The sequence below is a fragment of the Stegodyphus dumicola genome, chromosome 10 (assembly GCF_044657685.1).
Source record: "Stegodyphus dumicola isolate Sdum_Otavi_A_Nest chromosome 10, ASM4465768v1".
Lineage (NCBI taxonomy): Eukaryota > Metazoa > Arthropoda > Arachnida > Araneae > Eresidae > Stegodyphus > Stegodyphus dumicola.
In genome coordinates, this window is record NC_140777.1 from 100651842 (window position 1) to 100667813 (window position 15972).

A 15972-nucleotide genomic window follows, 5' to 3' on the forward strand; every position below is an offset into this window, starting at 1 on the left:
AAGTCTCTGGTTTCGGTTTTCTGAATCTTTTTGAGGACATTATTAAATAACCTTAGATAAATGTGACTTTACTTCTATTAGTAAATATTCAATGATATGTTATATAAATATGTAAGATAAAAAATATCTAAATTAAAATTATTAATTAAACTAGCCGTAATCTCTTAATTTCCCCTCTCTATTCTAAAAATCGTAATAACTTTTCTGGACTGCGTCGTTTTTAGATCAGTCTATCTTCCATGGCTTGCGTAACGCTGATGACTTAGCTAATTCGGAAACTGAATTCAAAACTTCGTGAACTGAAACCTTTCTAATCTAAACCAGAACTTTCTCTTGGGTGAGCCTCCATATAGGATAACTGAACATTTTCGGCTTCAACTCTCTTGCAGTTAAGACGCTACTTCGCTCCCTTTGCTTTGTCGTGATGCTAACTACGCCGTTATTTGTATAAAACTATGGGGTGCGTATAGCGCCCATGATCAAGTGCAATGAAAAATTTACTATATTAAATAATTGGTTCGCATCCGGCAATAAAAATTAAATTCAACTCGGTCATGTCTGTCTACAAGCCTCTTCTTCGACTATCATCTATCTAACTATGCTGTAAAGTCTTTCCAGGTTATAACGCAAAGAACCATCGTCAGACCTATGCAGCTTACTCCAAGTCATCTTATTACTCACACATATATAGTAGAATATTTAATAATAGAAGTAAAGTCACATCTATTAAACACAGATGATTTTTCTATTATGTACAGATGTGACTTTACTTCTGTTATTAAATAGCCTTAGATAGATGTGACTATACTTGTATCTGGAAATAGAGAGTTGTTTACAAGTATCAGATCTGGAGTGGCTCAGAAATGTGACAATTTTTTTTTTTTTTTTGCTAGACAATGCTTGATGGAAATGAAATTATGTGGTGACGCATTGTCTATAGCAGAAACCATGTGTAACGTGTATACAAGACAATTTCCCTTAGAAAGTTCTCCACGAAAGCATGCCTTCCCTTGGATAGCTCTAGCGTGTTTTGCCATAATAAACTAAACCATCTTCTTAAAGCTATAACATTTTTAATAGTAAGTCGCCTGGAAACAAAACAAAAGGGTACAGTAGACCTTTATGGTTTGGTATGGTTTATTTGATTATGGCAAAGCACTTGAGGGTTATCTGCCTCAAGGGTATGGATGCCTTCGTGAAGGATTTTTTAGTGGTGAAAAAGTGGAGAAATATACCTGTCTCTAATATCTAATAAGTAATATGGCTAAAATATCATTCAGCCAAGCTATTCAGCTACGAAGACCTAAAGACTCGACGAAATATGCCCCAGTGGTTGGCAATCCTCTGTTTTAGACACACGACCATAGGTGCGCTTGTGATTAAAAGATCCATGATCCATGAGAAACTATTTTTCAGTGTTATATTACCTCAATTTTGACTCGAAACCTTCAAAGGAAGAGTTGTTTAGAATCTGTTAACATCTACGTAAAAGAACGATCCGCGCAATAAATTTAACATGGCTATGTGATTTGCTTAGGATTAGTATTCGGACCTGACACAGGTTTTTATGTCAGAATGCATGTACATGACAGTTTCTTGTGTTAGCTACCCATAGGCAAATAGGACTAGTATGCTTTGCCGTAACCTCAAACCTCTGTTAGTTACTCAAAAGGACTTCACAAATCATTCATGCAGTTCACTCTAAAATATAAAAAAATCGAGGGGCAAAAAAACCGAAAAGGGGAAAAAGAAAAAAGTAGATCGTCTCATAATTATTCTGATACAATTTAAAAAAATTTCGGTAAGATTTCATAACATTATTTTTATTATAATTATGATTGGTATTATGTTTGTAATATGAAGTAGTTATAGTCAAAAGTCGTTAATTCGGACACCCATAATCCGGAATGATCTATAATCCGGACCTCAAAGCTAAAAAATTTCTGCGCATGCGCCGCGTTGACATATGCGCATAGGCGTTTACGCGTGCGCGTAAGACCTTTACGACTGCGCATATGCGTGTGCGCGTTTAATGTATAACGGACGGTATAAGCTAAAATTATCTAATTATTTATTTCAGTTAATGTTGATGGCTGCGTTGTTCCTTAATCTTCGAACTGGATCCGGCTTATTACTTTTTTCAGACTGTAAGAGCAACTTTATAAAAGTAAACTTGAACTTTCGATTATGTCAAATAGAATTTCCTATGCTGGAGCTCCCAAAGGATTTACAAAATGAAAGTATGTTTCGATGTCCATCAAACAAAGAGTGGAATTGCTGCAAAAAATGGATTAAGATATGAAGAAGGTGACAGAGAGGTTAGTGAAAACGAAAAAATTTCGATTGACAAGTTAGTCGGTATTCTCGACACAGCAATTACGGGACTTAAACAGCGGAACTTTGTAACTGAACAAGAAATTATTTCTGTTTATAGAATTAAAGAGAAAGTATTATCACATAAAACGAAGCAACTTAAACAACTTACATTGAAAGAAATGTTTAATAAAGTAAACAAATAAATATTAAGCTTTTTTTTTTTTTTTTTTTTTTTTTTTGTAAATTTTGATACCCTTTAGATCATAATTGTTCTTTATTTCATAAATTACGGTTTCATATTTTTAATTTTAGAATTTCTGCATGCCATCTTACGAGATTTAAACTGATGATCTATAATCCGGAAAAATCGATAATCCGGAATCGCCGAAGTCCCTACGAGTCCGGATTAACGACTTTTGACTGTATTTCATTATTTTGATGCATTAAATTTCCTTCACATAGGATGATTTTCACAATGAATTATTTTTAATTCGTTTCATATCGATCAAAAGTTATATTTTACAATCCTCCAATGACTAAATATCTCAAGTGATATGTTCCGCCTTCAGTTTCTTATTGCCGAACGAGCTGTAATGTCTGCGCCATGTTTAACATAAAAATAGCCAATTTTATTCGGAAAATCATGGCCGGTCATTTGTGCCTTTAAGCGACAGCTCTTGCGCGCTTCGTCATAATCAATCCAGCTGACTTGTATAAATGCTCTTTACCATGCTTGAATACTGCCAGAGTTGCTTGTGTTTTACTCCATTAAGAAACCTAAAAAGCAGTGTACTTATTAAACATATCGTTTCATGAAAAATTGCAGGTTTCAGAGATTCAAATAGTCAATTTTCATTAAAAAGTAATTAAAAAATTAGAAAAGTAAAATTAGGATCTTAACCATTTGTGCATCTCATAAATGAAATGACTTTTTTTTCCTCTGTTATATACCTGTATTTTGCTTGAAATCACCAGTTGCCTCCTACGATGAATAAACGTTCTGCTCGATTGCTTCTAAAGCTGGCCTTTGAGCAAAATAATACAAATATCATAGTAGAATGACACGCATGGCGTACATCCCTATTAAGTGCTTAAAGAAATAACATAACGAGATATTTAAAAGGGATGTGGTATTTTGAATAGCAGTATCTTTTGTAAGATGGCATCTGTCTAAAAGGTTATCTGCATTATCTTTCATGCTTGATAGATACCTTTTTAATAAGAGTAATTTTAGAAATGGGGTGTAATTTGATAGGAATGTTCCGTGAATCAACGCCTCTTTCAATTAAATTTCCATGTTAACTATATAATTATAATAATCAAGTGGGGTTATGTGATCAAACTACATTAAATAATCCTTAAAAATTAAAGCAATAAGAATAACTGATTAAGTGTCATGAAGAAAGTTGCGCAGTGTGAGAGATGCAGTTAAAGAAATAGATTGGATTATCTGATTTGACCAAAACAACAGCTAGGGTTACCTGAGTTTCAACCTAGTTTTGTGCTAGATTTCCACGGTTAATGGAATCTGAGAATCCTCTGTCTTTTCCTCCAACCTCTCGAAGGAATTAAAAGCATTTATTTTGAATTTAGAAGTTTTGTAAATGCATAGGGTCAAGTATTCATTTTGATAAAATACATGACACTAGTTTTGGAAATATCCTAAAGTCTACTACGTTGAAGCTGAGAAAAGAAGAATATTAATAAGACATCCGTTCCGTGATTATGTTGAATTTCGCTAGAGTTTGTCATGCAAGTATACTTTCATTCTAACTTTTAAATCTTTCTTTATTTTATGCCCCGATTAAAATATTTATGAAATGATACAGACAGATTAGCCGAATCGAAGTAATATTTTTTGAAGTCATGAAATTGACGATTTATCAGAAAAATTAAAATATTTTTAATAATACTTATTCTTATTTCCTGTGGAAATTTTGTAAATATAACGCTGATTTTTGTTGTTTGTCTTCTGAATTAGTATTTATTCGGCGTATTATTGTGTCTTAATACTTATTCTTATTTATATATTACGGCTTAAAACTACTTCTTGTATCTTTCCCCTTTTATTCTATTTTTCTGTTTGATTTATTTTCTCGTAATCTCTGTTCTATTAATTCACACTGAGAAGCATTTTATTTTGTTTGTTATTTTTAATGCTTTGACATTAGCCACAAGGGAGGTATTGTAAATAATAAAATGAATAGAATAGCACCGGCATCTGGCTCGATGATCGTAGAATCATACACCGTGAGTACTAGTGTTACCTGTATGACTTTCTGAAGCTTCATTCCACTTTTGATCGAGAACATTTCGGAAAACGAATCAGAGAGTCTCCTATCCCTCTTTCCTAATCCCGAGTTACTTGAAGGGACTTTTGGATTGATCATTGTTAAATAACCTAAAAAATTCTGCTATCAAATCTCCATGTTATTAAAATTCCACAAACACATAGCGGTTAGTAAAAAAAAAAAAAACACTTCTGTTTGCATCAGTGCACTTTCAGCATGCCTGAAAATCCGATTACGAAAATAATTGGACATCTTATTCAAGATTTTTTTAATATATAATTATTAATAATTCTTAAATATTCAATCTCCCAGTTATGCGTTTCTATTAATATTTTTTCATACTTTTGTATTACTGCTGGGGTTAGATAGATCATTTTCGATCAAAATGTTTCGGTTACTCTTGAGTAAAGGATGACCTTTTACCATCTGTTATATCCGGAACGATGTACATCAAAAGGATGTCAAAATCGCGGCCCACAACAAATATTTTTGCGGCCCAGCCAATATATCGGCAAATAATAATATATAATAATAAAATAACATATCGACGAAGTAAAAAATGAAATGTTTACTGCTAAGTAATTAACGATAATTTATTCAGTGTTGTTAGATTACTCACAGCGAGCTGACACACACACTACTTAAATTACAAATGCGTGTGAGTAGCTTGCGTTCAGCTACCTTCGGCTTTTGGGGGACACGTGCACTCAGAACTTGTGCGCATCCCCCGATAGCCGAATGTGGCCGAACTCATGGTCTCAGTTTTCCAATCATAGTTTTGTACGATATATTGGTGCATGCATGTGCATGCACTTTGCTTTATTATTAATTATTACTTAATTCATATTGTTAGGGATTTCATAGTTATTTATTTATTTAGTTTTTTTTATTTAGAATTGTAATTAGATTTGCTTCATGTTGCCTTAGCAATGCAGACGATTTTTGAAAACACAGCTGCGTTGGAAGGTTAAAAAGAGAAGAGCGCGTGCATTTAATACCCAATAAATAAATATCTCGTAATTGCTGTTGCCATCCACAAAAATCCAGATATTTATAGATGTTTCTAGTATATTCGAGAAATTAATTACAAAGCTTATAAAAGCCGAGAACAAACAACTCATCTCAGTAGTAGCTGCAGTTCTAGCGAACTGTTTGTTTACTTAATGCTGTGATTGATTTAGAGCGATTTCGCTGTGAGATAGAATTAGTTTCTCTGTTTTGAATTGATTTTTGCTAAACGTTTGACATTTTGTGATATTGTTAGAATATTTTTGAAGAAATATTTCAGCATTTTGATTTATCTCTTGTGGAAAGAATAGATTTTTGTTAACTTTTTAACGTTAACCGTGTTTATTCCAGCCCTTTGTATTCAGTATGTCTATATCAAAACCAAGTGGTAGTAAAATTAAACGAAAAATCGCTGACGAACATAGAATATTCCAAGTAAAATGGGAATTAGAATATTTTTGCTGTGAAATAAAAGATAAAATAATCTGCTTGATATGTAATAATACTATTAATGTACCAAAGTTATATAATATTAAACGTCATTACGAACAACACAAATCGAAATATAACGATTAGGAAGGATTAATGAGAGAAGAAAAGTTGAAAGAGCTCAAGTTAGGAGGGGAAAAGCAACAGTCCATGTTTAGTAAAGTATTGCAAGAAAGTGAAGCGGCGGTACATGCAAGCTACGTCTTGTCCGAGTTGATAGCTAAACATTCCAAGCCTTTTACTGACGGTGATCTCATCAAGGAATGCCTAATGAAAGCTGTAGAAATTGTTTGTCCTGGAAATGTGAAGGCTTTTCAATCAATTTCATTGTCTCGAAATACAGTTGCGGAAAGAGTTACTGATTTAGCCGCGAATTTAAATGATCAGATCAAAGCAAAATCATCTAGTTTCGAAAGTTTCTGCATTGCCTGTGACGAGAGCACGGACATTAGTGGCAAAGCTCAATTAGCAGTGTTTCTTCGTTCTTGTGACAAGAATTTTAACATTTTTGAGGAATTACTGGAACTAATACCGATGCCTGGTACTACCACAGGAGAAGATATATTTACTTGTGTTTTTGGACTTCTGCAGAAATACAATCTACCTTTGGCAAAATTAAATTCTGTAGCTACAGATGGCGCTCCATCAATGACCGGGAAAAACAAGGGCTTCGTAGCATTACTAAGAAAAAAAACTTAGTGAAATTCACGGTTCAAACATTCATAATATGCATTGTATTATACATCAAGAAGTTCTATGCACGAAAGTAATAAATATGGAGAATGTTTTGTCATATATAAAAAAAGTTATAAATTTTATAAGATCTCGAGGTTTAAATCAGCGTCAATTCACTGCTTTCTTAAGTGAGTTATAGATAGTGAATATTCGGGTTTGTCTTACTATACCGAGGTACGTTGGTTATCTTGCTCCAAGATTCTCAAACAATTCTGGGATTTGAAAGAAGAAATATGTCAGTTTTTAAAAACAAAAAATCAAGACGTAAGTTTGTTTTACGATACAATATGGATACAAGATTTATCTTTCTTGGTTGATATAACCAAACACTTAACCGATTTAAATTTATCGTTACAAGGAAAAGATGATATCATTACGAACATTTTTGACATAATTAAAGCATTCAAATGTCAACTAGTTCTTTGGGAAAAACAACTTAAAAATGAAGATTGGACGCACTTCCCGACGTGCAGCATGAACAATTCAAGTTTAGATGATACTTGTTCGTATCAAAAATACGCAGAAAAGAATTGCAAATTTAACAACTGAATTTGAAACGAGGTTTAATGATTTTAGTTCCCTCGAAGACAATTTTTTTTTTGTTTTGTTTTCTTCGATTTTCTCAATAAGTATTGACTCAGTACCCAGCCATATGCAAATGGAGGTGATCGAGATTCAATGCAACTCAAATTTGAAAGCAAAATTCATTGAAGTGGGCGTGCCTGAAATTTACAAATATTTACCAGCCAGGTTTGAAAATACTCGAAAATTCGCATATGAAATTATTTCCATGTTTGGTAGCACTTATCGGTGCGAGCAGTTATTTTCAGTCATGAAAGGTAATAAGTCTCCTATTGCAAACCGTATTAATGATGCTCACCTTGGGTCAGCGTTGAAAGTTATCACTGCAAACAAAACTTCTCCCGAAATAGGAAAGATAATAGCAGAGAAGAGATGTCAAGTATCAAGACGTAAACATTAAATTTTTCTTGTTCTTTTCTATATAAATATATATATATATATATGTTTATTATTGTATTATTCGAAATAAATCTACGTTTCTATGAATATTGATTTTTTTTTTTTTTTTTTTTTTCGGCCCGCCTAAAGTTAAACCTTGTTTGTTTGGCCCAAGTGTACCTATGAGTTTGACATCCCTGATGTACATGAAAGTTCATGCACTACTATGGCATATGTTTTGAATCAGATTTCAAACAAGCAATAGCTAATTTTAAATTTTGCCTTTTGAACTGTGGAATATAACGGATCCAGTATTTTAATCTTGGCAAATATTAGCTGAACAATAAGGTTTCTTTATTAATGTCAGTTAAAAAAGAATAGTAGAACTGAGAACAAAATAAAAATGTTAAGATTTATATGTGTGGAAGGGTCTGTTAATTGAGATTTTATGTAAAAATTTTAGGAATTTATCGAATTTTATGTTTTTAAGAACAAATACATGGAACATTAGCCTATGTGTTTTTCTTAGAAAATTTATTTATTTATCATTTTTATTTAAAATGAAGATATCAATTAAAAATAATCACAATACAAGAAACGAGGAGTGAAATACTGGTTACCATTTTGAGTGAATGATCTGCGATAAATCATTTATAGAGAAAGTCTGTAACTGCGGAAATACTCTAAATATCTAAAATGAACTGAACCATGGCATAGATGAATATTCGAAAGTTCTGCATGATTGATTCTTTTTTTAAAACCAAATATGTATTTATTGCAAAGTGCATTTTGTACACATATTTACTGTAACGGAGAATTTTATTTTTTCGTTCATAATATTTTATTTCAACAAATATTATACAGATTAAAAAACAGTGGGTATATTTATTCTATGAAATTAAATTCAAGACACGCTTAAGAACAAAATCAAATCATGAAATTAGTTTTTATTTTCCTAACATGCAAATCATTTCAACTGTTTTAGGCTTTAAAACTAAAAATATAATATCTTTTTACTTCAGGACAGAATAAAAGAATTTTTTTCCGAAAACGTATTATAAAATTTGATTTAAAATAAATTCAGAAGAGATTGTTTCGTGACGTCAATACGTACGTACGTATGTATCTCACTTAACTCAAAAACATGTAGGGTCAGAATGTTGAAATTTTGTACATAGGTCAGCTATAACATGCAGTTGTGCACCTCCCTTTTTGGCTGTAATCGGCCGCACCAAATATATATGCCCACTCAAAGAGTTAATCGGCTCAGTGAGCTCAGCTTTTTTATTCATGTATGTTGGTAAATTGTGCATTTGTTGCTTTAAAAATGATTGAATTATGTTATTTTTATCTTCCGGTTAAGGTTTTTATTCATTTAGTTAATCTACATCCAACAGTTGTAGAATTATTTTTGCCTTGCCGGGAATTGAAAACTGAATTAATTGAATGAGAAATATATCTGTAATGAAATCCGAGGAAATAAGTTTAAATGAAGTGCAGGAAAAAACGCGTATAATTTAATACTCCGTACAAGGAAGTCATGGGGTGTACACATGAGATTTCTTTTTTTTTTTTTTTTTTTTTCTTTTTAATCTTTTATTTGTTATTTTTATTTATTTATTTAATTATTTTGTATTTTGCAATTTTTAATAAAGGTATTTTGAGTTTCTATGTATTTTTGCTTTGCAGCGAAATGAGAACTGAACTGATAGAGTGAGAAATATTGATTGAATGAAATATAATGAAATTCGAGGAAATTAGTTTAAATAAAGTGCAGAAAAAATGTATATAATTTAATAGGCCGTACAAGGGAGTCATGCGTTGCCAACGTCAAATGTTTAGTTATCCGTGGAAGAAAAGGAAAAAGACTATTTATTTTCAAATTTTGTCCCACTTGGTAAATTTTCTCCGAAAACTCAGAAAGATTTCATAATTTGTTTAGTTATAGTTTAAATTAAAGTAAGTTATTTAATGATTAATTAAACATGTTATAATTATTTGAAAGAAATACTACTCTAAGAATTTAATATTTATCAGGCAATATATTTGAATTGCAATGTGCAACCAACAAAAATGTCTTAGAAGTACGAAATTTTAGATTTCAGGTAAACAATAAATAAAAATTTGAATTTTCCTCCTTTACTTTATTTTTGTTGTCTATGCAAGATCTGTTAAACATTTACTAAGTGAAATTTAAAATTGATTTAAAATGCTTTTTAATTTGTCAATAAAGTTTTTCATTTTGTTGTAAACTCTTTCTCGCCAGATGTTTTTAGATCGTGCATTCGGCCAGCATGAAATTTAAACTTGAGAGTACTGCACAACGTTACTCATCAAATGATAGGCTGCGTAGCTAATCGTAAGCTCTGATGAAATGTAAACTCAAATGATCATTCTTTATTTTAAATAATGTAGGTATATAAATTTATTGTTATACATACATTAGCTCAACGGTGCGATACATATTTTTTTTCAAGTGTCATAAATGGTTTCCAAGTTTATTCATAAATGTCCCGCTTAAATTGTTTTGGATAAACAGGGTTTTACTGCGAATTATTTCTTAACAAACAGGTATTATAACATTTTCACCCATGAAATATATTGCGTGGGTGTCTATATAACCACATTCGTCGCAGTTTTTACTATCACCACCTGTTAACCACTCTGCTTATCTTGTCTTTTGCAGACTAAACATCCCGAAGAAGCGATCAAGAGAGGATTTGCGGAAGTGCTTGCCTGTGAGGTCACTACCGGCTGCGCGAGAAGCTGAAAAAATAAAACAAAAATGCAGCAACAAACCACGACGGATGGAAACCCAGCTCAGGGTGGACAAGCCGAAAACGAGCCAGACGAAATGGAGCGTGATTTGGCCGAGGACGCAGTGTGGAAGAGAATTCAGCAAAACACCTTCACGAGATGGGCAAACGAACATCTCAAAACCGTGAACAAAACTATTACAAACCTAGAAACTGATTTATCGGACGGTTTGCGTTTGATAGCACTAGTTGAAGTTCTTTCTGGCCGGCGGCTTCCCAAGCACAATGCGCGCCCAAATTTTCGTTCTCAGAAATTGGAAAATGTGTCTGTTGCTCTGAAGTTTTTGGAAGTAGACGAAGGGATTAAAATTGTAAATATAGGTAAGTTTCTATTCTCATCATTTTTCTCTCTGCGACTATCAATAAGTTGCTTTGGCATTTAAAAGTCAGAAAATTCTTGCATATTAGTATCGGGTTTCACAAAAATATTTTAAAAAATCAAGAGGAAAATTAACTTCTGTGTGGTAGTTTTACATTTCGAACAAAAATTAAAAAGAAATATTTCAAAGCGCAAAGAAATATTTCAAAGTTAGTTCTATTTTTGATTAATTTGACTTGTATCTACATTTTAAATTTGTTGAACAGGGACATGCAGTATTATAAATGTTTCCCGTCTTTACCATTTCTTTATTTTTAACCTTCGGCTAATTAATTTCAGAATTGCACAAAAATGGCATTGCGCACTCCCTCGACTTTATCCATGTATACATTGATCTATTTTCACTTGAAAAGTCAAAGAAAATTGACAAAAATCCAATTCTTCTTACTCTTGTAAAAAGCGCCAAACAAGTGAGCGATTCAGCACTTTACCCAAATTTATATACGATTTTATTGATAACAGATTTTACAGAATTCTCAAACTGATAATATTGGTATAGGCTGCATTCTTTGGCGAAACGAATTTTCAAGAGATAAATCTCAGTAAAGTGATAAGAGTTCTTTCGTCTCCTTGCTTTTTTTTTTTCCTTCGTGATATTGGGTATAGCTGCAGATTTTAATCATGACGAAAAGTATCGGTTTGTTTATGTAATTCTAAAAATAACATCGATATATCTTACGATATAACGGTACTTGCAGCCGAATACTTGCCTCTACATAGAAGAAATGAATAGTGTTGTACTTTCATCACTGTTTCTAAGGAAACCCGAAATTCTGCACTAATATACTGAAATATTCTTCATTAATTAATTCAGTAAATGAAAGACGAAATTAATTTTGCTTTTAGTAATTCGTTAAAGATTTCTTCACATGAAATTTGATCCGCTATCCAAATCAAATTGATTTGGATATAAAATAAACCATGTGTTTCATAATTTCTTCAAAAAAGAAAACATCATATAGATTTTAAGTAATTCAAACTTTTGAAGTTCCTTTAGCTGGAATCTAGTTGTCACCAAAATAATTCTTGCACGTATTAAAGTAATGAAAATTAATGCTCTAAATCACCGATTCTCAATGTAATGTCCGTGTGTAACTTAAACCTGTTAATAAATATTTGTTACACTATACCGGACTCTTCTATGACCCTATCTAAAACGACCCCTTTACAAAGAAAGTACTTTGTACACACGGACATTACATTTAACTTTAAGAAAAATTACAGAACAACAGTCTGGTGCAACCTATCAAGTGGAAGCCTTGGCTTTTTCTGAAGTACTTCTCTGGCTACTCACCAGAGGGCAGCCTTGTTGTCACAGTTAGTCCAACAGTTTATGTTAAGGGATTGGTTACACCACTTGTTAACTGTTGGCTGAACCGAAAAAAGAATTTAAATTTCAAATAAAACTATTAAATTCTTATTTCTTTTTTGCGCAACTTATTTGTGTGAACAAGGATTTTATTTCTCGTTATATTTGAAAAAAAAAAAAAAAAAAAAAAAAAAATTAAAAGTGGATCCTAATTTACGGTTGCAGCTAAGTGAAATATGACCAGACATAAAGAAATTTGTCTCTCTTAAACAGGCACCAAATTTCATAATAAATTTTAGAATTAAATCTTATAACTTAAAATTTTGCTAATTAAAATAACCCATTTTGGTACTATTCGGTTTCGATGGCCGTAAAAAATCAAGGAGGTTAGAATAGCCTTGTAAAAAATCGCCAAACTATTGTTGATGCCAATGCTGCCAAAAATAATTGCGGCAACACTAATAATTGCGGCAAGAAAGGAAGTATAATAGTAAATAACTTTTTAAGATTGATGTTTTAATTTAGATGAAAGGTTAATTTCATATAATACGTTTTTATTATTATAATTTATATGAAAAAGGCTAAACACGACTGAATGGAAGCATAAGAGTAAATAACTATTTCAGATCATTATTATAATTTATATAAAAATTGCTAAACATAACTGAATGGATGCATGCATCGCTATTTCGCTACCGACTTATCGCTAAAACCTAATTTCATCTCGTTGGTTGTTCAAACGTAATTTTCTATTATGAATGATGTCTTTTCTTTGAAAATATTCTCGGTAAAGTGCAGAATCGCTCACTTATTTGTTTGCGGCTTTTTACAAGGGTACACACAATTGGACTTTTGTCAATTTTCTTTTACTTTTTAAGTGAAAATAGGTCGATGTGTACACAGATAAAGTCAAGGGTGTGCGCAGTGTCATTTTTGTGCAATTCTAGGATTTTTTTTTAAGTGAAAATAGGTCGATGTGCACATGGATACCGAGTATGTGCAATTCTTAAAAACGCGTCAAGCAGTAGGCGATTCTGCACTTAACCCAAAATTCTATTGGCGACTTTCCGTCATGGGCAATTCCCAAATTGTTAAATCCATAGGATATCAAAAAGGGATTTAAAAATTAAACTAGTATTTCAATGGCGTCTTAAAAATATAGAACTAAAACTTACGCAATCTGAAATCAGCGCGTACGCTAGATTTGGCGCGCTGTTAAGTGGGCGGGTTTGCTAGATTTGGCGCTTTTGCGCATACATTTTCGCTGCAATTTTTTTACGGCCTCGAAACCGAATAGTACCCCAATGGGTAATCTAATATTTTTTATGTGTGCACATTTAATACGAATAGCCAGCAGGTTGTGCAAATGGCAAAATATACTTTTTTAAATATTTCTATTGAGAAATTGAAAATTAATCGTTGTAAAATGTACTGGTGGTACTAAAGTTTTTCAGTTTTTGTTTAGATGGTTCGCGTTAGTGAAAAGGTTGAGATCCACTGCTCTAAAGACTATGAAAATATGCCAATGTTTGGTGTTCTTAAGTTCGTAGTGTAAAAACGTTTGCTGCCAGTAATTTCAAAAGTTTGCCTAAATTCTTAAATTTCGTTATTTGTTACTGAAAAAGAAATATAATTTCCAATTTTTGATGTTTATACCGATCTGTCAGGAGCGTAATGAGCTGTCTCAGTTTCGTAGGGGGGTAAAATTGGGAATAATTTAGGAGCTGTATCTGATTTGTTTGTATTTTCGTTAACGATTCTATCGCTCACCTTTTTTACTTTTTAAGACAAATATTGAATTTTTACTTCCTTGTACGAAGTAAAGGAAGTATTGTAATCACGAAAAATTCCAGGTACCGTATTTTAACGAAAATATCAATTTTGACCGCTATCAAATGTAAGTTAATGCTCTTTTTGCGTGATGTCTGTACGATGAACAGAATAAAGAACTTTTTCCTCCAAAAATAAAACTAATTTTGTAGTTTTTATAAATTCACATAACTGAATTAGCAGAAGTCCATTTCGAATAATTTGAGGGATATTATCGGTAAGAGGTTACGCCAGATTAAAAAACTGTTTCCTTTAAAACTGATGTAAGCGACATGTAAGTTTTTCACGCTTTTTTTAGAGCTGTGATCAGCCAGCTATTCAATTTTTTTAAAAAAATGTATAGTCTTTAACACATAAAATTTTTAGAGGGAGAGGAATTGGCAAATTGTGAAACCATCAAGATATCCTATCCCCTTAAAAGATCAAGCTTCCTGCAATCATTTTTTATGAGATGCCTCTGATATGTAAAAGAAAAAATTCCAGTCAGCAATTCAAATTAAATGTTCAGTGTTGAGGAAAATGCTTCTTTGAAAAAAATCTGAAATGTATTGGTTGTCATAATAAAGAAGAAAAAAAAGGAGAATTATGAAATATAGATATTTAATGGCCATGCGTTTTTAAAAGGACAGTCAACTTTTATAAATGCCAGCCTGAATAAAAATAGTTAAAATGTAGAATTTTTAACATCCTGAAAGCCTTATTTATTTATCTCGAAGGCGAATTTAAAATCTAGTTTAATGAAATTAGGCTTTTCAGAATCAAAAATTTTAACTGCAGCGTAATGTCATAAATCATGCTGTTTGTGTGGTACAATAAGTCCTTCGGCCGCTGTTTCCGCCCTTACAATCGTCCCAACTTAAATGTTGTTGAACGGTTAAAAGAAGATTTAGTTGAAATAATCCGTAAAATAACGGTTACAAAAGAGGAAAACCTCAATGCGTTGGTACTAGTTTGTTTTTCATTTGATTGCACTTCTACTACCTGCTTAAGAGAAGGGATGCTTTCGTGGGGGACGTTCTGAAGAAAAACTGTTTCATATCCCCGTTACGCATGAAGGAAAAACCACGAGAATTTCGTTCACCTGGAATCGAATCCACGTCGAACTACTAGTGTTCAGTGACTGTACCTCTCTGGGCTTCATTGTTGTACGTACGGACTTATTAGTTAAATCTCATTTAATGGCTGTGCCCATGTGAAGACGAATGAAAACAGTAAAGCCCCAAATCGTTGTACGAATACCGTAGTAATGCTGAAAGAATACTTTTCTTTAAAGAGAAAAAAAATATTCTTCAACTATTGTTCATTTATCTTCACTTCGTTTGTTACGTATGATTAGAGATCCCATCTTATAGCTGTAGTTTTAATTTTAAACGAGGAATTCCCTTTTTATGCATACGAAGAAAGTAGATGGATGTTTAGATTTAAAGGGTCCTCTATATAGTAAATTATAATTTTAAATATTTTTCATTCTTTTCATATATTACATTTAATTTGCTGTGTACATGACGTCGTCAATATAAAGTAAACTGTACGAATGTTCCTTTGGAAATGCTACTTTTCAGCTGAATAATTTTTGTATCGTATCACTAAATTACTGCGTCAATATTGATTTTACTGCTTTAAAAGTATACGATTTAATAATAGCATGCGCAAAGCGGATTTCTTGTACTTACGCAAATGAACAAAAACAGCTATCTCTGAGGTAAAGATTAAATCATTAAATCATGAAATTTATTTATAAATTAAATCTTGGATTTCTTTCTGCATATTTATGCCAAACATATTTGATGTTATAAAGTTTGGCTCTCCCACGTGTAACTTAAATGCAAACCAGCTGTT

At 32.1% G+C, this 15972-nt stretch overlaps 1 protein-coding gene across 2 annotated transcripts in view; it reads left to right on the forward strand.

Moving 5' to 3' along the window:
* LOC118189897 (filamin-A-like) overlaps positions 1–15972 on the forward strand; it is a 341851-nt gene that overhangs the window by 62826 nt on the left and 263053 nt on the right. For both annotated transcript variants that reach the window (XM_035360600.2, XM_035360601.2), the window contains exon 2: positions 10486–10936. In XM_035360600.2, coding sequence (XP_035216491.1) covers positions 10585–10936 — 352 coding nt within the window. In that variant the 5' untranslated portion in view covers positions 10486–10584. The remainder of the gene's footprint in view (positions 1–10485; positions 10937–15972) is intronic.